Consider the following 25,343-nt stretch of genomic DNA (forward strand, 5'->3'; position numbering starts at 1 on the left):
TGTTTCTGAGCACATTAAGATATATTACATTGAAAATAAGTGAATAAATGATAATATCCTCAATATAGGAGGATGTGGTGTATCCATTATATGTTAAAATGTTAATTAAATTTACAGGAAAACAATCAGTAGCTCGTATACAGCTTGTCCACAAAGACCAACTTTAACCACATGTATATGGCCAATAGGATATATCAGTTTTGCTTTATTGCTGAAAAACAAATTCAAAATTGAAATTTGGGTGACAAACACAAAGCATAAAAGTCAAATAGTGATCAAAAGGAAATTAAATGGCAACAAAGACAAGGACATTTTTAAGGGTAATTCTGAAGTCATTGTTAAATTTCATTTATTTGCATGATTTTGTTGATTTTCATATTGTGGCATGGTAACAAAAAATTGGATAGGACACCAATTTAAATTTTACTCACACACACCACAATTTGGTTTATTTTTAGGGAAAGGGTATCCATAGATAAATTAGAAAGAAAAAAAAAATACATTTGGGTTATGCCTTTAATTGTTTTTCTTTTTTTTTTTTAAACTTGATCTGGCTCAAATATTTTGTTTTTTAACCTCAATTTCTAAATTCTTGAAGATTCTATTGTAACTGCTTATACATGTTTATTGCAGTAGTGTATTCGGAGGTTTTCTCCATCTTTCTGGGGTTTATTTTATTGATCCACAAGCCAAGATTTAAGGGATTGCTCAAGGAAACATATGCTGCGAAAATAGATGAATTTTGGCTTACATACTTGTATGATACATCAAGATTATTTTTTGTTACCAAGGTTACATTTTGTTTCAGATCATATGGAATTGAGGAAAAGTAAGTGTCAAAAAACATGTGTTGTGTAAATCTTTCATTATCCTAAAAAAAAAAGTTAAAGTAGAATGTTCCAATTTTCATGAATATGAATATTTTATGGAGATTGGTTCATCTTTTGATATTATGGTTTTGGTTTATTTTCTATAGCTTTTAAACTCTTAATACATGTGGTAATGAAAATGAATGTGCTTGTGATTGTTTTTGACGCTTAGTTTACTAGTTTTGCAGTTTTAGTTGCACTGTTCATGTTTGTTTGGTTATGTCTATACACGTTGCATTGTTTTTGTTTTTATTTTGGTCTCTTGCCATTGACTTGCATTTGACAGTCATTTTCTGTTTGTTTTAAATCAAACAAAATAGACAGGAAAATTGTAAATAACTTCTTTTTGAAAAGTATAGATAACTTGTAATAACAATCTGTGACATCATGACAGCATCTTTTGCAATCTGAAGGAGTCAATAAGCCAGACATAGGTATGCTGTTTCTGGGGTCTATGACGATGATGACAGCGACGTCGTCATCAACAATGTATTAGTTTGTTATTAGGTACCACTAGTGGTAAGTCGAAGATATTTGGTATGCAGTTGTATTAGTTTTGGCACATCTTTTAACCATGGAGATTATTGACTTTGAAACTTTTGCTTGGTCTTCATGTATTAGTTTATGATTAGTTAGTTTATGGGGAGCCACAAGTGGTAAGTTAATGATAATTGGTACTGTAAATTCAAAAATTTATGCGATGTTTTTATTACTGCGAAAAATGCAGCAGAGTTATAATTGCAATAATTTAAACTCACATTTTGAAATTTTTTAAAATGAATTAAACAGGATTTTCTCAATATTGCCTAAAATAAAAAAGGCATTTTAGTCCAAAATGACAAAATCACAATAATTTTAAATTTACAGTATGTAGTTGTATAAGCATAGGCATATCTCATTTCCATGGAGATTATTTAGCCCTGCTCCCTCAGTCATGGTCTATTGGACTTTAAAACTTTTGTTTAGTTTTCATGTATTTGTTTGTGATTAGGTAGGTTTATGGGGAACACTCGTGGTAGTTCAATGATATTTTATATGCAGTTGTATTAGCGTTGGCACATCTCATTACCATGGAGATTATTAGACCCCACCCCCTCAGTTATGGTTTATTGACTTTGGAATTTTGCTTAATTTACATGTATTAGATTGTGTTTGGGTTTGTATAAAGGGAACTACTTATGATAAGTCAATGGTGTTTGGTATGCAGTTGTACATCTTATTTCCATGGAGATTGTTTAGCCATGTACCTTCAGACATGGTTCATTGACCTTGAATGTTTGCAAAACATACATGATGTTAAAGTGGTGCTATTTTAATTTAAACATTTGCATTATTAGATTATAAAAAAAGTAAGACATATCTCGTAAGGGTACCCAAATTGCACCGAGTACCCAAATTGCACCTATTTATCAACAATAGCAGCGAAAATCTAACAAGATTTCCTAGAGACTAAAAAAATGGTGTTTTTATGATTTGATACTATGCACGTCTTTCAACATAGGTAAAAATATTTAGATATACACAAAACGTTCACAATATTTATCAACAGATGAAGTGTTTACTGAAAAAGCAAAATGTACTGAAACGTCGCCATGCGACGTCATCAAAACGTCATCTTTTTAAAATTAACAAATACAATACGTTTCAAGTATCCATTTCTTAAAAAATGAAGAGTAAGCATGGACAAATATCCAATTGTTCAAAATATTTGAAAAAAATAAACAAAAGCTCTGTTATTCGACTTTTGACGATGCGAATTTAAGCATGGATGCAATTTGGGTACTCCTCATTACAGAATCTGGGATGGTTTGGAGGTAAGTTCAGACCAATTTTTCTATGATTCCTTATGGATTGAAAACCAAATTGGTGTACCTTTATAATAAAGAAGGATACGGCTACAAAATAAACACAAAACGGAAATTTTTGTCTTGATCATAAAAAAACTTAGTTGAAAAAACTGTCAAAATAGGTGCAATTTGGGTACCGTCACGTTACATACACACATTAACAATAGTATTCACCACCTCACAAACACATTCCAAATAAGGTACACATATGAACAATTCTGGAGGGGTGGAGTAATTTAAGCTATTTATTTAAAATCTGATTAATCCCTGATGCTTTACTTATATTTCAACATTTAGACAGCTTCAAAAATTGTGCCATTAAAAAGCCAGTTCAGTATTTTATCATGTATCATCCCCTTTTAAGCACACCCAGTCCAAAAGGGCTAAGTGAGTTTTTTCTCATCATTTGGCGTCAGTATCTTTTGTCATCTGTTAATTTTTTACAAAAATCTTCTCCTCTAAAACTATTGGGCCAAATGTCAATTGACCCTTTAAAGAGTTGTTGCCATTTAAAGATAATTTTTCATATTTTTTTTGTAAATTTTTGTAATTTACAAAAATCTTCTATGAAACTACTGGCCCAAATTAGACCAAACTTTGTCTAAATTATCCTAATGGTATCTTGTTTTAAAATGTATCTGATGACAAGTCCATCAACAAAGATAGCCACAAAGGCTAAAAAATAGAACATGGGGGTTAAATACAATATTTGACTTGCTGCCCCTGAATTGGTAATTTTTTAGGAAACTTTGCAGGTTTTGGTTATCATTTTGAATATTATAATAGAATAGAGATAAATTGTAAACAGCCAAATTGTTTAGCAAAGTAAGCTCTACAAATAATTCATACATGATAAAAATTGTCAATTGACCCCTTCTATAGTAATTTCCCTTAAAAGTCAATTTTCACAATTTTTTGTAAATTTTGTAAAATGTTTACATTTTTTTTTGTCTGGATGTACTAGGCCAATTTATATTATAGATGGAGATAATTGTAATCAGCAAGAATGTTCAGTAAAGTTAGGTCTACAAACAAGTCACCATCTCCAAAACAGAATTTTAACAGAATTTTGTTATGAATTCTATTCTTGTCTATAATGTGTCCTTTGTTTAATATGCTAATTGCTATCATTTGTCCTTTTGCATTGCCAAAATTTGCAACACATAAAGTGGCACGAAAAAATATAAATTGGTGAAGTGGTGCTGATGCCGAAAGTATCAAACTCTTTTTCATTTATTGAAGTTCATGCTAGAATTAGATGGTATCTTAATGTATTCTGTCTGCATGAAATTAAATATTTGCATAGCTAGCTGCTACAGTAAACTTTTTAGTTTACAGCTTTCTGTGTTTTGTGTTTGTTTATTTGTATATGTATATGTATATATGTGAAGTTTAGGGGATTTGCATTGAAGATTTAATAAATACTTATATGCAATGTATAATACTGTTAATTCAGAAGCTATTGTATGCATTTATTATTGCAATGTTGGCGGCATTTTAGACTAAAATGCAATTTTATTTGTTGCCATATTGTGAAAAATCATGTTTAGTTTCTAAAAACATTAAAAAAATTAAAAATGGGAGTTGAAATTGTTGGTTTAATCCTGTTGCATTTTGCAACATTACAACCATCGCATAATTTCTGAGTTTACAGTATACAATATGATTAGTTAAAAGATTTCAACAGGGTTATTAAATAGCATTTCTAAAAGAAAATGAGACAAAACCAGAACTTAAAAAAGAACTGTCCACAAATTAGTGTATTAAAACTTTAAGATTGTGCTAAAAGTCCCAACTACAAAAAAGGGTAAATTTAAGTACTCCGAAATGGAAAGCAATTTTTGCTTGTCTAGCTGCTCCTATATTGTGATGCTCCTGGCAATGATAAGTCATGATTATTAATGAAAGAGGTAGCAAGCATGATAGGATTATGTTAAGTACAAGAGATATACATGTATCAAATAACCACATATTCTGTAACAGTCAACTTTAGGCCAACAAACATGTGAAGAGAAGACCTCAAATTTCATATGTGTAAGCCTACATACATTGAAACAACCGTTTATCGAGGATATATAAATATATACATATGTTATTTTAAGTGATTATTAGTTAAATGAAGACAATACACCCAAACAAATTCATGATTAAGTAAAGTAGGAATTTTTTAAGAATATGAACCTATTTTTTGCTAGTTGAATGACAATCATATCACTAGTGCAAGGTTGCATCTTGAGTAGTATATATGCTTCCTAGTCACACTGACATGTTCACATATAATTACAGTAAAATGTTGATGTTCAAATTTCAATGATGCGGTTACATTATGTCATATAGATGAGTTAAGATATTTTGAGGAGAGTATTTAAGTGTTTATTCAAAAGTAGTATCCGACTTACATAATTCATTCTATTTACATCAATATAATATTTTTTGTATTTGAGTTGATTTTTCAGATAGTAAGTGAGAAAATCAAGTGACATACAATTATATAACTTTATGTATTCCAGAGAGAGTATAACAAATCCTATCATTTATGCTTCATTGATTCCTAATGTCTTTAATGTCTCAAGTTCATTTCTTAGATACAGTACTCAACAATAAAGTTTGGTCATATAACAAGCTATTATTTGAACTTGGAATTATTATTAATTATGGAATTTGCATAATTTCTTGAGCTTGAAATTTTTAGTGAATTCCATGTTTATTCTCTATAATAATGCTCTGTGCCACACACAACACTTTCTATTACAAATAAGATAGTATATTTTCAATAGAATGCACTGTGCCACGCACAACACTATCTATACAAAATACATTGTGTGGAAAGTGTTATGCACTGCTCAAAACATTATGATACCAAATAAACATGGAATTTATCAAAAATTTCAAAAACACAAGAAATTTTGCAAATTCCATAATTAAAAATAATTCCAAGTTTAAATAATAGCTTGTTATATATAAAGTTCTCTTAAGTAGCTGTTTTAACTTGACCATAAAAGGTTAATGAAGGCAAATTTTAATGGTTTTCTTACAAATGTGAGACATAGTGATCCAATATGCTGTCAATAGCAACTGCAATGTTCAAAAATATTTTTAAAAAATCCTCATTTATGTTGAGCTGTGAAGAACTGCAAAAGTTGGCGAGACACTGGGTTCCGGGAAAACTTTACATATTTTTCAAATTAAGGTCAATATAGTGGTAAGGAATATTGTTATTAATGGCAGGATATTTATTGCTTGAAGACTAATTATCTAATTGGGTTTATCAAAGCTGCAATTGTGTTCAACAGAAGAACATTATTATATTAATGTCCATGAAAACCAATTCTTAATATTACTTCTCCTATCAGTTGGACATAAAGTTCATGCAATTAAATTGCATATAAGCCATAATAGGAATTTGTTGCTTGCGTAGTACAAATTTTAAATCAACTGTAAAGAATATAAGTTAATGGAAATTCTTTATTTTGATTAGTCTTCTTAAAATTATGTTCTTGGACCTCAAAAATATTCGCTGTTACCAACTTTTTATAATGCAACAGACAATATATTTTTTTATTGATTTATGAATACATGTATATGTACTGGTTTAGAAAGAAAATCAACTATACATACTATTTTAAAACATGTCATCATGGATATATATTTTATCTTACAGTGCTTATGCCGGATGGTGTCCTAATATGAATTTACTGAATTGTACATTAACTCAAGGAGATGGCATTTCGTTTGATAGATCTACTTTGTACTTTATTGTAAATGTAACAAACACCATGCGTGATGCCTTTGCGGCGACAGATTGGATAATTGTTAAACAAGCTACATCGGGTAAAATGTCATCATTTGTCTGATTACTGACCAAATATTATATAAATAAATGCTACTAATCTTTATCTTTCTGTAGTAAAAACAATTTGCTAATATCATTATAAATTATGAAGCTTTTTTCCTGACAAAAAGCAAGATTTCTTTTTTCTTTTCATTGTTGTCATAAGTATGTGTAATTGTTTTTTTCACTTCAGTCTTTGTTTTTAATACAAAACTAAAAATTACCCATCAGATAATGGAACATTCAGCATTGCTAGCCATGATACCAGGAGCAACTAATTTTAAAACAGATTTAATACTTGTACAAAACTATTTGAAGCTATGACCATAAATGTCTATTTATTGTAGAAGGAACCAAATTTTTGTACCAATGCTCATGATTTTTTTCCTGCTTTATGACTTTGAGATTCTGTCTTTACAACATATTACCAAATTATCTCTCTTTTGTTTGGATTTATGATTTTAGAATTAAGAACTTTTAAATAAGTTGGGGTATATAGTAATGCTTATACTGTGGATTCATTTATTTTTCGTGGATTGCTGAAAACTTGCTTATTCGTTGATATTTGATTTTGTGGTTTTGCCAATCTCTGTATACATAGTCTATTTAAAATATGTTATTTGTTGAACATTTTAATTTGTGGTTTACCTGTTCCCACGAAACCCACGAAATTGGTATCCAACAAATAATAATCAGTCCACAGTATATAAGAATTAAGATGTGGTTTGATTGCCAAAAAACAAATAAACTCCACCGGAAACCAATGAAATTACAAAGTAGTTTACAATTATAGGTCACCGTAAGACCTCCAACAATGAGCAAAGCCAATACAGCAAAGAAAGTTAAAATAGGCCCTGAAATGACCAATTAAAAAAGTTCAAACAACAACGATGGTCTATTGTATGTACAAAACAATAATTGAAAAACAAATATGATATACAGCAACTTACAAAAATCACTGAGCTGACGGTCTCTGTTATCTTTTGCCCCTCTTTTGGGACCTTGAATTAGTCAATCAAAATCTGGCATTTTAATGAAGAGTATAATTAATATATGTTGATAAATTTGTATTGTAATATAATCTATTTTAAACTTTAAGAATAATAAATAAAACATATTTGAGAAATTATCAGACCAATAAATTGTTTTAAAAAAAGTCTTTTTTCAACATGTCTATTGAAATTGCTGAAATAGACAAACATGTGAGATTAATTATTTTGAAATAATGCTATCAAAACGTCTAAAAAAAAATTTAAGTAAAAATTGCATGAATGGTACTGACTCGATATCTAAATTTTCCAAGATACCTTTTTGATACACAACATATAGTGCATTGATCATAACATTCTTAACCTCCTATTCATGAACTTTTCCAAAAATTTAATTAATTATCAATGTAATTTCTGCTCAGATATTCAAGTCACAAAATAATGTTACACTTGTTAAGAAAATTACATAACTTTTGCAAGGTGCAGGAATCTAATACCGGTATCTATTTTAAAGACATCTTTAAAAATTGGAGTTATCTTCCTTTGTCCAGAATTATAGTTCAATCAACTACAACCAATGTTTTATACAATGCAATATATAATTTTACTTCCCACTGATAAATTGATGCAATCTTTACCCTTCAGACCCATTTTTATGTCCCACCTACGATAGTAGAGGGGCATTATGTTTTCTGGTGTGTGTGTCTGTTCATTCATTCATCCGTTTGTTTGTTTGTTTGTTTGTCTGTCATCCCATCTGTCCAGCTTCAGGTTAAATTTTTTGGTCAAGGTGAGTTTTTTGAAGAAGTTGAAGAAATTGAAGTCAAAGCAACTTGAAACATAATACACATGCTCCCTATGATAAAATCTTTTGAAATTTAATGCCAAATTAAAATTTTACAGTCTATTGAACATAGACAATGATAGTGTGAAATCTGTGTACTATGGACATAATAGCACAGGGTATAAGACCCACACATTGTTGTGTCATAGAATTCTTACTGTAAGTTCTGATATTGTATGCATGGAAGAAGCAACAACAAAAATAGACTTAGTTTAAAAGGTTGGAAATGGTGTCCTGTATACCAGACTAACTTTCATTGAAATGCATAACCTGCATCTTACATGAATTTACAGCATTGAAATGATTTTCACAAGTAGTGATACAGGGCTGCCAAATCTCGCTCATTTTCATGCTTATTTGGCGGCATATTCCTTTTTTTTTCTTTTTTCTCTTTAATCTTTATAGTTTTGTTCAAATCTCACACATTTGCTTCATGAAAAGTTGTTATACTAAGTATTATATATATTTTATTTTAGTGAAACCAAGTCCAGTTGATATGATTGAGATTTCATCTATTACAAGTAGATGTGTCTCATTAAAGTGGCTACACAACAGAAAACATAGGGTGAAGATATTCATCATCTATATTAAATCAAAGTGGAATGATAATGAGGTAAATATGACATATAAAAGAGAATGGGGACATGAAATGTGTCTGAGACACAACAACCCGACCTAAGAGTATAAAACAGCCCAAGGCCACCGATTGGTCTTCAACACAGATATACATATTATGGATTTGGGAAAAAGGATAAAATTTTGGAAAAAACTTAGTTTTTGTTCAGAAATCTTTAAATTTGATAGAAACAAACTTGTGAGTATTGAAACTCAAAAGCATGGGTTTGACATTTATCACATTTTTCACAGTAGTTGTGCATGTTATGAAAATATGCATACCTTTTTTTCAGGTAATTTAACAAATTAGTTTAGGGAAACACTTACTGTAGTTTTTGTTAAAACAAATTCGCAAATTTTTATATTCAAATTCAATATTTATTGGAGTTATTGCTGTTTAATAAGATATTAGATTTGGTTTGATTGCCAATGAGACAACTCTCCATCCAATTCACAATTTGTAACAGTAAACCATTATGGGTCAAAGTACAGTTCTCAACATGGAGCCTTGGCTCACATAGAACAGCAAGCTATAAAGAGCCCAAAAATGACTAGTGTTAAACCATTCAAACAGGAAAACCAACAGACTAATCTATATAAAAAATAAGAAACGAAAAACCCTTATGAACCACATTAACCAACGACAATCACATCTAGTCCACAATGTTAATTGTGGAAGATTTCAATAAGCCTAGGTGATCGACTCAGGCTTTTTAGAGCCTATAGTTTTGCATCAGTATAAATAAGAAAGTTTGTTAAAAAGTATTAATAATAGTATTTGTTTCCATTCCTCACTCAATCTAAACCCTTCCTGACATGTCTGTTCCAATTTCATGAAGAATTTGTAAGTTAAGCATTCTATGAATTAATTCACTGACTACAAGTTAGAATTGATAGAATAATGTGCAAGTTAAATTTGTAATGAAAATATTATGTTTTTAAATGCAGAAAGTAGTATCAAGAGAATTTAACACAACAGTTTGTAATCTGAAGCCAAATACAGAATATCAAATATCAATAGTGACACGTCCAGGAGAGCATATGGGATATCCTAGTGAACCTGTGAACAACATCACCACAACAGAGACAGACGGTAAGATTTTTTTATACAAATACTCTTCTTAATATCCAGAAATCTACAATTACACAGTACCTACATTATGTAAAAAATTTAATCACAATCCAAATTCAGACAGTATCGAGCTTTAATATTGTTTCCTAACTTGCACCAAATGTTCAGGGTTTGACCTCTACGGTAGTATCAGGCTGTGCTGCGCTCGCAAAGCATTTTATTTATTTTTATGCCCCCTCTGCTGCAGCGGAGGGGGCATTAAGTTTTACCCTGGTCTGTCTGTACAAAACTGGTTTCCTTTCTATGAACCAAATGTTATGAAACTAATACACAATGCTTATTACTGGGGTACCGCAAATCACAGGTCAAGTTAGAATTTTGGTGGCATCACTTGTACCATACTTGAGTTATGCCCCTTTACAAATGGATAAATTGTTGAATATTTTGTTTCAGTTCTCTAACTTTAGTCTCAACCAAATGATATGAAACTTATACACACCACTCATTACCACAAAACACAAATTGAGTTTGAATTTTGGTGGCATCACTTTTACCCTTTATCCTTTTCCGTTCTCTAACTTAAGTTTGCTTCAACCAAATGTTATGAAAATTATAGACAATGCTCATTACCACAAAACACAGAGAGTGATTGAAATTTGGTAGCGTCACTTTTACAGTTCAAAAGTTATGCCCCTTTACAAAAGGAAAAATTGTGGAATTTTTCATTTCTTTTTCTTTACCTTAGTTTGTTTCAATCAAATGTTATGAAACTTATTCTCAATGCCTATTACCACAAGACACAGATCAAGTATGAATTTTGGAGGCATCATTTTTCTTTCTAGGGTTATGCCCCTTTGCAAATGAAAAAAATGATGAATTTTTTGTGTTCCCTTCTCTTTCTTACATTTGTCTCAACTATTTGTTAGGAAATGTATTTATAATGCTTATTACCACAAAACTCAAGTTAAGTTAAAATTTTAGTAGAGTCACTTTTACAGTTCTTGAGTTATGTTCCTTTATATTTTCATATGCTAGCTGGCTCAATATCTTTAATTGTTTTTACATAGGCGGTAATGGTAACGTTTTTTCCTGTAGCTCAGTCCATATCGTAAACTTGGATATGTATGATAGCTTGTTTCGAAGATGTGACATTTTCACATATGTGGTTAAATTTTCGGGGTACGAAGTGAGATTACTTTTTCCGTAAATTAGCAAACCCCCGAACATCCTTTTGTGATGCGGCTCCTTGTGGTAAAATATCCCCTTTTTAACACAATAAGTTCTTTGAAAATTTAATACTTTGAACACATTCAATAGCTCCATAGTTTTTACACATTTATTCTATGTTCCTCTACTTTCCTAATCACCACAAATAATTAAGTTCAGTCATTTGTTAAAAATAGAAACATGTCCAATATCACTACACAGAGATTTTTTCTTTACACGTGACTTTTGAGTTCCTCATTTCAAGGCACATTAGGGATGTTGTCCCAGCTGGGGCATCATCTGTGTCCATAGGGACACATTCCCCATTTATTTTATTTTATTTTATCTATTTTGTTCAAAAAATTTAGCTGTAATAAAAATATTTTTTTCTTATATAGTCCCTGACAGTCCACCAGAAGTTTTTCCTGGAAGTTATGTTTTGTCAGTTGAGGGATGTAGGAATGACAATCGTAATGTGACTTTGTATTGGAAGGTAGGTGCTTAAATCTCTAAAATAGGATTATCCTACCTTTCTTATGTCATACATTTAATAAGAAAGAGTGTTTACACCCTATATGTATAGATTATCAGATTTTCTACACAATGGTTTCAGAAAATATTAGCAATGAGCCACAATATGAATCTTTTTAGCGAGTGAGCTCTGCGAACAAGTAAAAAAGCTTCACAATATGTCGAGCCGCTGATATTTTACAATATCTTTACAAAGAAAACCCAATTATCTGTTTATTGTTCTATAAAGGATCTTTTCCCACTCCCTAAGACAGTTTTCCTCATCAAAAGCAAGCTTAATAATGTCTCCTCACCCATTGTGATGTCTCTGATAAATTCTCATCTGACATAGTGCCGTCGCTGATAATGCCTTATCTTGTCTCGAAGCCTTGATACAAGTATTACAGAGCGACTGAGCAGGGTGATATAGGCGAAGCTAAGGACAATAATATATGTTATTCGGGATAATAACATGGGATATGGGGAACCACTAGTGGTAGGTTAATGATATTTGGTATGCAGTTGAATAAGCATTGGCATATCTCATTTCCATGGATATAAAAAAGAATTTATGGTACAGTGGGACAGTGGTGTAACAGTACAACATAAGAAAGAACTATAAAAATCAGTTGAAAAAGGCTTAACTCATCAGATGGATAAAAATACAAATACTACAAATACAAGTGGCCGAGATTATAAGTCTGTACAACCTTAGTCATGGTCTATTGACTGAAAATATTGCATGGTTTACATGTATTAGTGTATGATTAGGTCAGTTGAAAGAGAACCATTAGTGGTAAGCCAATTTTAATTGGTATTCAATTGTATAAGCATCAGCACATCTCATTTCCATGGAGAATATTTGACCCTGCTCTCCTCAGCCATGGTCTATTGACTTTGAAATTTTTGCTTAGTTTACATGTATTAGTTTGTGATTAGATCAGCTAAAGATGAACTGATAATTTAAAGTCAATGATATTTGGTATGCAACTATATTTGCATTTGCAAGTATCGTTTCCATGGAGATTATATAGCCCCACCCCCTCCCGATGATTCATTGACTTGAAACTTTTACAAAGTTTACCAGTTAATGTTTGTGTTTAGGTATGTTAAAAGGGAACAACTTATAATAGGTCAGTGGTATTTGGTCTGCAGTTGTATTAGCATTGGCACATTTCATTTACATGGAGATTGTTATGTCATCTACCTACAGTCAGTGTTCAGTGACTTTGAATATTTGCATAGCTCACATGTTAAAGTATTATCACAATGACAAAAAGGTGAGACATATCTTTGTGATAACAGTTTATTTTGCAGAACTGTCAGTAATTATGTGTTTGGGATATCATAAAGATAAACTTGTCGGTTGATGTTGAATTTTTACTCGAAACGGTTACAGCTTAACAATATATGGTCATACTTGCATGTTTTCATGAAAAGAATATTTTCAAATTAACCCTGCACTTTCACAAATACATGTTTTACCTACTTTTAAGTTACATTGATTTTTGCAGAAATAACAAATATCTATAAAAGAATTGATTTCGTTGCACGGAAAACAAAAATCATACTGAAGTAGAATGTATCTATTTTTTAGGCATAAAAAGTACTTAAAGGTATCACATTTCCTTGTTTTAATGCCATATCCAGCAATTTAAAAAAAAGTATGTCACTTCAAATTTGACCTCTTTGTCAAGTGCATATATTGTATTGTTAAATGAAAATTTTAACATGCATTTGTTTACAAAAAGCAAGTACCAAGCCATAATAAAATTAAACACAATAATACTTTTATTCTTGGCTGTATCAATTAGTTAAAACCTACAGATTTTGTGAATAATTGTTTATTTATATGTTGCAAGTTTTCTGGTGCATGAAATAATGTCAAGAAAAGACAGAAATAAAATGATGATCATGATACTATAAAAAAAATCTAGAGGCTAAAAATTGATACCCACAAAAACAAATGAATCCACAGGATAAAAAGTTCCAAAGAAAAATGGTATATGCTAAATAGAAATAATGAAAAAATTTGAATAAAAATTTATATGTATATAGTTTCCACATCAATTTTGTTTCTTCTAAGGATTTGTATTCTATATTTCATTTCATCTGTTAAATATTTGGTCATACAGTGACCCCGGTAATTTTCTTATGTTCTTGTTTCAGGATTTGCCAGAAACATACCAGAATGGTCAGATGTTAGGATATAAAGTAAAAGTTTTTGATTGGATATCATCTAACTATAATTACCATGTTCACAGACGAACATATACATCAGTGTCTCTACCTTGTAGTCGGGGAGTGATTGTATCAGTGTTCTCATGGAATGAACAAGGATACTCAGTTGAAGGATCAGAGATGACAATACCTGAAGCAAATAGTAAGTATAATTGTTTCTGCTGAAAAATTCAAGAATTCACCATTTGTAACAGATGTATGCACTTAATCTGAAAATTGTGAACCTCTTTTGGATAACAGAAGATTGTTTTTTTTTTCTTTCTATATATAGATTCATTAATAACTGATATATAATTCTCATATATAACCCTTCCAGATCAGACCTGCCAACTATCCCCTTATTGGGATATACCCTAGGAGAGACGTGACCTGAAATTTGAATTTTATAAAATGAACATCACAAAACAGGCAATAAAATGAGATAAAGGGGTATTTGACTAAAACCTCCATATGTTTCATCTATCTTGCACTCAAACTTAAACTTGATACTAGACATGCAGATGATGAATGGATAGACACATGAAAAACACTAAGGCCCCTCTTGTATCATCATACAGGTAATAAAATCATTTTTATACGCCCGTTTACAGGACGTATTATGGTATATCGTTGTCCTCAGTCTGTCGTCAACATGTTGGACATTAACTCTAAAACTATTTAACCAATTTGCATATATTTATTGACATTAGCTCCCTTTCCTTTTTTATAAATTTTAGATTTAATGTTTCTGAGTTATGGGGTTTTATTTAGTAAAATATGGGACAATAACTCAAAAAGTTTTCAGCAGTTTTCACGAGACTTTGATGAATTGTTTATATCTATTGACGTAAGCTCCCTTTTGATTTTCTTATTTGGGATGTGACATTGAGAAGTTTATTCTATGAATACCCCACAGGGAAGTCATTCACTCATGGCACAGCTGTTTATTAAGATTTATACAAGTTCATTTGTTTGTGAAGGGAATAAAACCAATATGATATAATATAATAGAGAATATATCTCTTGTTCAAGACATACCAATTATTTTTTTTACCAAAGCTAAAATGGATTACGGTAGTGAAGGAAAAAAAATAGTAGTTTTTTAAAAGTATACGGGTACATAGTTATTTGTTCATTTTGGATAAAATAATTTTGTATTTCAGGCCTGTTACCTCCAAGTAGAATTATAGTGGAGGCCCAGAATACTTCTACCGATACAACTGTAAGTGTCAGTTGGACACCAAGAGAGGATGAGAGAATTAAATACCACACTGTATACTACTGTCAATTTAATACAGAATGTACAGTAAGTTTTTATATTTATTCTTTATAAATTATGGGTATGATTTTAAAGATTTTATGGGGTTTCGAAGGGTAGATGGTCTAAGTAGTTCAACTTCTTTAATCATTAGCCAGTCAACACTGAGGTTGTGAGTTCCAACCCTGCTCCTGTGGGTGCACTTGACTCTAACCTTTGTTGACTAGCTTTGTCAGTTTTCCTACCTAAGATGCATCGTTTTTGCTAGGGACTTTAGCTTTCTGTGCCAATAAAATCTGACAGGCATGGAATAGCACATTAGTGTTGAAAGTGGTGTCAAACATCAATCAATCAATCAATCAATTTTAGCTTTTACAGCAACTGCATACCTGTATTATCAAATTTTCATTAAAATTTCTTTCATTGTTGAACCTGAGAAACAGTTTTAGGACTGTCTTTAGAATCAATAATGTTGACCTAGTTTATTTGCCATTTTTGGTATTATTTCTTTTCTTACATGGTTCTTTGGATTTAAATAAACCTTAAAACATTGTAAGATTCTTTTTATGCAAATGTCCATGTTGAAAGTGTGATTTAAGTAGACAAATTAAGTTTAATGCTGTACCACAACTTTTAAGGTTTATTAAGGGTGCACCATTGAGTGGAGGGTCTTGTACTCGTTATTTATAAACTACATGTTTTTATTTACTTCACTACTACAGACAAGACATATAGCTTTTTTATTGCTTAAAACTTTTTAACTGTAAGGTTGCAAATAAATAAGAATTAACTTCTTTGAACTTGATGATTCTAAGTACCAATTTCTCTTGAATGAAGGTATAATTTTTTGCTGTATTTTTCATAATTTACCATGTTTAAAACAAACATAACATTCTGCATTAAATGTTATAAAGATATGGAGATTTGGTATGATTGTTTATCATATATTTCAGACTGATATTGAATGGATTAGGGTTCCAGTTAATTCTTCCTCACTAACAATTGAACACATACAGTTTGATAAGAAATACAGATTTGGTGTATCATCAGACATGGATGTAGAAAGTTCAGGATTTACCTGGGAAGATTGTTACTACTTAAAAAGTATAGGTATGTTAAGCTATGATTTTATTGTAAATTAAATCCTAGAAAAATTTACAATGTTCCTCCACATTGTTCAAGTGAATGTTTAGGACACAGAAATGTGCATTTTCAATTTCTCCTTGATTGTGTTATAAAAGGACAACAATTACATAAAAACATACATTTTACACACCCCTTTTTATTTTAAAGAAGGCCGGTGTTCTCCCTAGTCTGTTTTAGCGTCGTGGCACCATTACGCTATATTTTTTTCCCGTGATGCTGAAATAATTTCTGCAATGCTATAATTATTTTGCAGATGCTAATTTTCTTGTCTATATCAGAAAACCATGTCCTCAATTCTGAACTTTCATCTAATAACCGCTTGTGATCATAAAAATTGAATCACCTGTAATTGCAATCCTTTCAAGTCGGACAATAGGGGAAATTTAGAGTGATTTAATAGGTGTTAATTGCCCTATGGATGATAACTGAAAGGATACGAATACCCCAAGCTGACACCTTTGACATGAATAATACCATGTGGTCCAATCGAAAATTTCGGCATGGAGAAAATGTTCTCAAACAAACTATTCGAAATCTACGTTTGCATAATCTGAATTCAAAGATCCAAACAATTTGTCTCTTTAAAAAAGTGATAAGGTCGAATATTTTTACAACTTTTGAAAATAACTTTCTTTCATTTCCGGTACTGCAAGTTAATTGAGAGCGTATATTAAACATTTTGATTTTGAGTTAAATATTTTTACAATAATAACTACAGATGCACAAATGGCAAAGTAGACAGAAAAAATAATCACGAAAGAGAAAACTACACATTAATAAACTATTTATAAGATAGCCTTGCTAAATGTATTCTTTTTGAAAATGCATTGTTTAAATATACTGACTAAAGTAGCTAAACTTTGTTAAAAATATATCATTTGATATAAAGAAACAACTGGGACTAATTCATTGAGTACCATGAAACAATGAATTTCATTCTCTCATTCATTTAGTTAAGTAGGAAGTGTAACTGGCACCACAATTATATTTTTATTTGGCCCAAGAGGAAACAAATCATTCTGTAACAATTAATGAATACAGAAAACATAAACTGAAACAACTATTACCATGGTTATAGTTTGATTGTAATCTCACTTATGAATTGAACAATATAAACATATATTACATAAAGGAAATAGAGCATCGCTGCAACCAGTTAAATGACATTGAAAAAAATACAGTTTATTTTTTTACACCAAATGTGATGCTATCCAAAATTTCTAACTTCAGCAAAATTTATGCTCATTTGTTGGGACTATAAAACAAAATCATTTTCTGAAAATATATTTGATAAAATTGAGAATGGAAATGGGGAATGTGTCAAAAAGACAACAACCCGACCAAATAAAAAACAACAGCAGAGGGTCACCAACAGGTCTTCAATGTAGCGAGAAATTCCCGCACCCGGAGGCGTCCTTCAGCTGGCCCCTAAACAAATATATACTAGTCCAGTGGTAATGAACGCCATACTAATTTCCAAATTGTACACAAGAAACTAAAATTAGAATAATACAAGACTAATTTTATCTTTACAATGTTTTCTCTTCATCATCCAAGTACCAGTAAATGTTGAGAACATTTGAAATTAAAAAATGATGATACAAAATGGTTAATTTAAAATGAACCATAAATCTAATTATTAAATACTACAATTAAAACAGCCCTTACTAATACTACCAAAACGGCATGTGTCATACTGGTGAAGCCGTCCTGGTCATATAAATCACTTGATCTATATTGCTTTTTGGCCCGGTGCAATATTTTCAAATACGGACTGGCAATGAATCCTGAATTACATGTAAACATATATTGTGCATGTAATTCAGGATTCATTGCCAGTCTGTATTGGAAATATTGGCCCTATATTCACATCATTGCCAGTCCGTATTGGAAATATTGGCCCTATATTCACATCATTGCCAGTCCGTATTGGAAATATTGGCCCTATATTCACATCATTGCCAGTCTGTGTTGGAAATATTGGCCCTATATTTACATTTGATGTATGTAATACAGCATTCAGAACGAGTCTGAAAAAGTTGGATTATTTAATAAAAATGTTATGACCCTAAGGGTCTCGAGGCCAATACAGCAAACCTTGAATCTATACCAGCGCCAATACAAAAACAGCCAGTTAATAACGCTGTAGTAATATTAATAGCTAATTGGATTGTCATTTCAGCTCCATCTCCTCCAACTCAAGTTGATGTACTGGCATATCCTGAAAACGGAATAACAGTTGATTGGTCAGATCCAAAGTGTGGGGATTCCCCTTACATTGCCTATTACAGAGTCACTTGGTGTACTGCAAGCCATACCAAGGATTGTGCAGGTAGGTTTCCATACTGTGATGGCCTTCTTATGAAAAAGAACTTTATAATAGACAAACTTCTTTAAAATTTTTATACAACTTCAAAAAAATTTTGTAGTCATATATTGGTACATGTATTAAGTTGTCGTCATTGTCATTGATGTAAAAGCTACACAATAATTCTTTTCAAAGTGAAATAAGGGTTGCAAGTCAGTTATTTTGCATGTATTTTTGATTTGTTTTGGAAAGGCCTCGATTTTACGATTGAGAAATGCCCATTCAAAGTGATCTTTGAAGTTTTGATTTAAAGACAAGAGAAGTTATTGCAAAATTTTTTAAAGTTTTTTGGACAACCTAGAAATTTGCCTTCTGACAAAAAATAATAGGAATATGACAACTTTAACAAAAATCCTTTATAAATAAATAAATAATTTGTTTATTAAAGTGTCACATATTGATTGCAATAAAAATAATTCATACACAATATACATACATAATAAAACAACCAATATATAGGGTAGGGTTTATAGACAGTAGTTGTTCATGCTTATGTTTTACTATATAATCTATGGCATTTATGATTTGTAAATTAAAGCAGACAGCAGCAAAATATTTGTACAATAATATATGTCTTAATTGTTTCTACATATTTTGATGTCATAGATTTTCATAAAGAAAAAGATATTTCAACAAGTGAACCATCTAAGCTGGTATTACCAAATCTAAAGGCAGGAACTTCTTATGGTGTCAGAGTTCAGCATATAACTGGAGATGGAAGAGTTAGTGATTACAGTGATATGGTGTATATACAGCCTACAAATAATAGTAAATATTCTAGTTTTTATGTGTGGAGATATTCTCTGTAGGTGTGTACATGAGCAATAATTCCTGGTCAAATATAATACATATTAAACACTTTGATTGAAATGTTCATGAAAATAGATTCTAGGCATTGAGTTTGATATATTAGGTTAATTTGTTACAGCTATTTAAAGTAAATAGTTATTTTCAAAGTCAGTATAAAGTAAGCTGGTATATGAAACCAGAAACCAGTAGTTGTTACTTATCCCCCTTATTTCATGGAAAAGTTTCATAAAATAGAATGTCAACAGGATAATGACGAATACCAGTATGTCATCAAATTTTGTCTGCCCTACATAAAGTGGTGGGAGAAAGCTAGGTGGTTAGTGAAACCTCGATAACAGGGTATATGAAATACCATTTGTTTTCATAGAAATTATCACATTGCATCCATAAGAAAATCTTTAAGAATGTTTATTGTTGCTTGCTTAAGGTCCAGTCGAAAATATATCATGTATGTTCAGGACGAGAACAAATTAAAAATCTAGGGTTTTATTGCTTGTCAGAAGAATACCAAGTGCCTATACTTCTATTCCCAAGACACCCTTGAGGAGATGTCCTAGATTATATATTATTCATTTATTTCACAATCATAATCATGTTTGTTTCATATATTAGAACCGTTTCATATATTCCTATACATCACATTTCTGAGTTCATCCCATTTCATATTTCATTTGACCTGCTTGACTTGCAATGACCTGAAGTTCCTTTTATACATTAACTCACATTTAGATGGACAGGTAAGTTTGCATGCATTCAATTGCAAATTCTAATGCAACAACGTTTGTAACGTTCATTTTGAATGGATAACGTCACTTATTTACATGGCATCAATTGACTTGATGCTATGGGACGTACACGCAAGCGCAGACGGCATATGACAGATTTTAAATACATGTTTTAACTTTGTTTTCTGTCAGTTTCATTAGATTGGAGATAACAATATTGTATTTTAAGCTCTGACGGCATCAATTGGGGATTTGATGGTTGCAAATAAATGTTTACTGTCTCCACTAACACGTCGCCAGTAAACTTAATTTGCGACCATCAAATCCCCAATTGATGCCATCGGAGCTTAAAATGCAATACAGTTATCTCCTAAAAGTTGTAATATTAAGGAAACTAACTTTTCGCTTCGCTATAACTCTTGCTTCATTATCCAATTTATAAGGTCATTGATTCAAAACCACAGCTGTTGGGTTTTTTTTAGGTATTTATTATATTATTTTATATTTGGCTTACAAAGATTTTTAGTTTCAATTTGGATAAAATATTTAGTTGAAGTTTATAGTCCCTGTCTGATCATGCTATTCAAATTGTTACATGTATATGCATAGATATTTGTTTTGGAAAATTTGCAGGTGTTTAGATTATTGAAAAAAGAGACTCAAAATTGTATCAATAACATCACATTCAAGCAATAGGACCATGATGCTAAAAGTCCAATGGAATATCACTGAGTCACCTTTTCTGTATTTGTTCACAGTTACTGCAAATCATTGACTTTCCTGTTAGTTTTAAAATCACAAGAGAAAATGTTTGAATCTAACATTAGTTGATTATTGCATTCGATATTTTGAATGCACTGTTTGCATGCAGCATTTTCAGAAATTGCATTCATTAGTCTCATTTTTCAAAAGTCATGACTACTTATTGCGATTACTTGGTGTCCGTCTTTGTTGGTCTTTCAATTTTTCCCCTAAATCTTCTTCTCTCAAACTAACTGAACCAAACCTTGCATTATTAATCCTTATGATGTACAGATATATTTGTCTTTATTGATGATTCCTAATCACTGTTATATTTATTTTTAGATTTAGCAACTTCACAAATTACCGGCATAGCAGTTGGAGGAACTTTCTTATTTATGTTTGCCATTGCTGGAGCAATTTTTATTTATAGGTATATATTGTATTATTTTCTTAACATCGGTACTACATATTTTATTCCTGCTCTCATCCATTTGAATATTGCACTCAGCATTATACATTCAGATATTGGTAAACCTAACTATTATTGAGTGAATCAAAGGGTTGGTGTGTTAAATAAAATTGAGGGAAATAGAGAATGTGTCAAAGACACAATAACCTGACTAAAAACATACCGTTATGAATATAAAAAATTAAAAAGCATGCAAAAATACCAAAATTATCCAATTAGATTCAATATACATGTATGTAAATATGATTGCTTTTCAGTGTTTATAAAGAAAAAAGCTTGTTCTAGGCTAAGAAAATATGGGCATCAGACTTTTTTGCCCCATTTATGGCCATTAAGTTTTCTGGTCTGCACGTCCGTCTGTCAGTTCCACTTCAAAGGTTTTTTGTCAAGGCAGTTTTTGATGAAGTTGAAGTACACATGTTTTCAATGTTCCCTATGATATGATCTTTCTAATTTTAATGCCACATTTTTTACCCAATTTCACTGTCCAATGAATATAAAAAATGATAGTGTGAGTGTGGCATCTGTGTACTATGGACACATTCTTGTTTAGATTTAAAACGAAATACAGCTTCTATAATGCAAAATATATCACAATTTCTGTCATTATAAGATTTACCCTTAAATAGAAAAACAATTTAGTGAGTTGAAATTTCACCGTACAGGGTTAGTTTATTTTACATTAAGGTAGCACAATACAAAGATTTTATAACTCCAACTACCAAGTTTTAAAATGCTGTAACTTTCTTAATAATGCTTGAAAGTTTTTAAAAGTGGTAGTTTTGGATAGCTAACAGATTACTCTTTCAAATAAATGCAATGTTAGTATTATGCAACAACTATGTAACCAATTATAATGTTACGGGTCGATGCCTCTGCTGGTGGACTGTTAGTCCCCGAGGGTATCACCAGCTCAGTAGCCAGTACTTCGGTACTGGCATGAAAATACGGATTGTTTGTGTTATTAAAATTTGCTGTTACAAAATATTATAAATTATTATAAATTAAGGAATGTATCTCCCTCATGCAAAGCTCTGATTCCTTTCACGAATTTGACTATACTTTTTGGACCCTTTTGGATTATAGCTCTTCATCTTTTATATAAGATTTGGATTTCAAATATTTGGGCCACGAGCATCACTGAAGAGACATGTTTTGTCGAAATGCGCATCTGGTGCAACAAAATTGGTACCGTTGATTTTATAACTACCACTGGGTCGATGCCTCTGCTGGTGGACTGTTAGTCCCCGAGGGTATCACCAGCTCAGTAGCCAGTACTTCGGTACTGGCATGAAAATACGGATTGTTTGTGTTATTAAAATTTGCTGTTACAAAATATTATAAATTATTATAAATTAAGGAATGTATCTCCCTCATGCAAAGCTCTGATTCCTTTCACGAATTTGACTATACTTTTTGGACCCTTTTGGATTATAGCTCTTCATCTTTTATATAAGATTTGGATTTCAAATATTTGGGCCACGAGCATCACTGAAGAGACATGTTTTGTCGAAATGCGCATCTGGTGCAACAAAATTGGTACCGTTGATTTTATTTTTACTGTGTCTGAAATATTTTTCACCAAATTTCCACTTTTAAATGAAATTAGCATCTGCATAGGTATCCCTAGAGGGTTGATTTTATTATATGTTGTTCCTATGGCCATTATCTCAGATTTCAGATAGAATGTATAGAACAAACTTTACACCTAATTAAACATTATCTTCTTTTATGTGGTTAGGATGTTTACACTAATTAGTGATTTATGAGAGAATGGAATACATTAGAGACAATCTGAGACACCCTTTTGAAGCCCATGATGTGTTGATTAAGATTTCGTTAAAATTTTCTGTATAGTTAAAGAGATGATAGAGCTAAATTCATTCAAGTGAACTTACCCAGATTTTGCCACTAATTACATAATAATTGATTACATAATGATTGCATAATAAAAATATTGCATTCATTTAAAAGATTACCTCTTTTATTATTTTCTATGCATTCATAAGAAAGTTACAGCATTTCAACGGTTAGTGATTGGAAGAAAACAAATCTTTGTATTGTGCTACCTTAAATGATTATGAATTTCTTTTGTGTAGGCGAACATGTTATGGTATCAGGGAAATGAAACGGCCATTGGAAATCATCACTCCAAAAATAAAACTAACTGGAGCAAATATGGTAGGTATTCACCAATTCCTGCTGTTCCAAAAATATATAAGATATATTGCTCACTCAACTTGTTTCCCAGTTATTGGTTGTGCACAATTCTTATAATTTGTAATGATTGTTTACATACACATCATTAGGCGAATAGACATATAGAAATCAAAATATGAAATATGAAAAATTTTGAAATAGAAAAAAAATTCATATAAAGATACAACGCCAAAATATGTTTTCTTTGTTATGTAAAAAATAGATATATTTTCTTATTTAAAACATGTTATTTTGGAGAACTCAAGTGTATTTGAATTTTTAACTATTACAGAAAACCCTTTAAAAAAATGTTACCATAAGATGAAATGATACATATTTCTTTATTTCTGCTTAAAAAATTGCTAATTTATGTATAAAACTGGACCAATAATTTCATCTAGAGGGTTAAAGACCAATTCTTACTTCAATAATTATCTTTGGTTTACAGCAGAATGCATTTAGTGTGTAGGTACAGGACCACAGGTAGAATCTTTGGTTAGCATGCTTGTTAGCTGAACCCTGAAGTCATTATTAGGTTAGGTATATACTACCCTGCTTTCGTAGAAGTCTTGTCCTACAGACAGATAGATTGGTTATATGTCGAACTAGTCTACTCTTGAAGGAGGCTTTAAGAATGTCTTCACGGTCCAGCTAACAATTAAGCTAACCGAATATATAACATTTGCCTACACACTGTAGCCCATCTGCTGTAAAAAATGAGTAATTGATGTTAACGTTGTAATCATGGATATTATGTTCTCTTACAGACTGACCCAGCTTCCAATACTTCATCTTCAAGCTCATCAGGTGACCAGAGCTCAACTTCTAGACTGTTGAAAGATAACAAGGTACAAGATATTATTTGATAAGCATATTTTTTTATTGGTAATTTTTTTTTTTAGTGAAGTATATTTAGAATACATGGGAGTCTCTCATATATTTTAAAAGTAAACACAGATTTTTACATTTCAATATAAAGGGGGGGGAAGGGTTCAACTACATTGAACAACAGGCTACTGTTATAGTTTGATTGTAGGTCATATCTTTTTCATGCAGATTAGATAAATGAAACTTTTTTTTTATTGTAGATTATACCATATTCTTCACAAGTAAGCAAAGACAGTGGTAGATTTAGTTTAACATCTGATGCTCTGCAGTCTCCCGAAATAGACGGCAAACCTGATCTTTTTCCTGTAGCGGAAGAGAGTAGAGAGGACAAGAACAAACACAATCAAAAGAAAAGTATCCAACAAGACCCAGATTATTCTAAAATGGCGTTAGACAGTGGTACAATACATGATCACGCATTTAGACAGGAAGCCTTCCCACAAAACATCATTGCTGCTCCTGCCATCCGTGCTTCTTATCCAAATGTTAATCAACATTATAACAGTTGTAACCGACAATCCCAGTCTTCACAGAAGATATCCAATAACACTCTTTCTTCATACAGATCTAGTTCAGATGAGAAGATGTTATTTGATGGAAAAACAGATGAAGATGGGTATATGGATGTGAATGAGAGAAGTAAATCTGTTGAAGTTTTATATTCAAAAGATAAAATAATGGGTAATTATCATTTTATATACTCTCTTTTTATTTTCAAAATGTATGGAACAA

General features: G+C 31.2%; 1 protein-coding gene across 3 annotated transcripts in view; it reads left to right on the forward strand.

Annotated features, from left to right (window-relative positions):
* Positions 1 to 25,343, forward strand: part of LOC143068096 (uncharacterized) — a 51,899-nt gene that overhangs the window by 18,329 nt on the left and 8,227 nt on the right. For 2 of the 3 annotated variants that reach the window (XM_076241876.1, XM_076241868.1), the window contains exons 5-18: positions 809 to 829; positions 6,378 to 6,547; positions 8,858 to 8,994; positions 9,945 to 10,089; positions 11,673 to 11,767; positions 13,954 to 14,167; positions 15,168 to 15,310; positions 16,216 to 16,372; positions 18,591 to 18,740; positions 19,383 to 19,544; positions 21,398 to 21,485; positions 23,624 to 23,705; positions 24,491 to 24,571; positions 24,812 to 25,292. In XM_076241876.1, coding sequence (XP_076097991.1) covers positions 809 to 829; positions 6,378 to 6,547; positions 8,858 to 8,994; positions 9,945 to 10,089; positions 11,673 to 11,767; positions 13,954 to 14,167; positions 15,168 to 15,310; positions 16,216 to 16,372; positions 18,591 to 18,740; positions 19,383 to 19,544; positions 21,398 to 21,485; positions 23,624 to 23,705; positions 24,491 to 24,571; positions 24,812 to 25,292 — 2,126 coding nt within the window. The remainder of the gene's footprint in view (positions 1 to 808; positions 830 to 6,377; positions 6,548 to 8,857; positions 8,995 to 9,944; positions 10,090 to 11,672; positions 11,768 to 13,953; positions 14,168 to 15,167; positions 15,311 to 16,215; positions 16,373 to 18,590; positions 18,741 to 19,382; positions 19,545 to 21,397; positions 21,486 to 23,623; positions 23,706 to 24,490; positions 24,572 to 24,811; positions 25,293 to 25,343) is intronic. The other variant, XM_076241887.1, reaches the window with a different exon arrangement.

Source organism: Mytilus galloprovincialis, chromosome 1 (assembly GCF_965363235.1).
Source record: "Mytilus galloprovincialis chromosome 1, xbMytGall1.hap1.1, whole genome shotgun sequence".
Taxonomy (NCBI): Eukaryota; Metazoa; Mollusca; class Bivalvia; order Mytilida; family Mytilidae; genus Mytilus; species Mytilus galloprovincialis.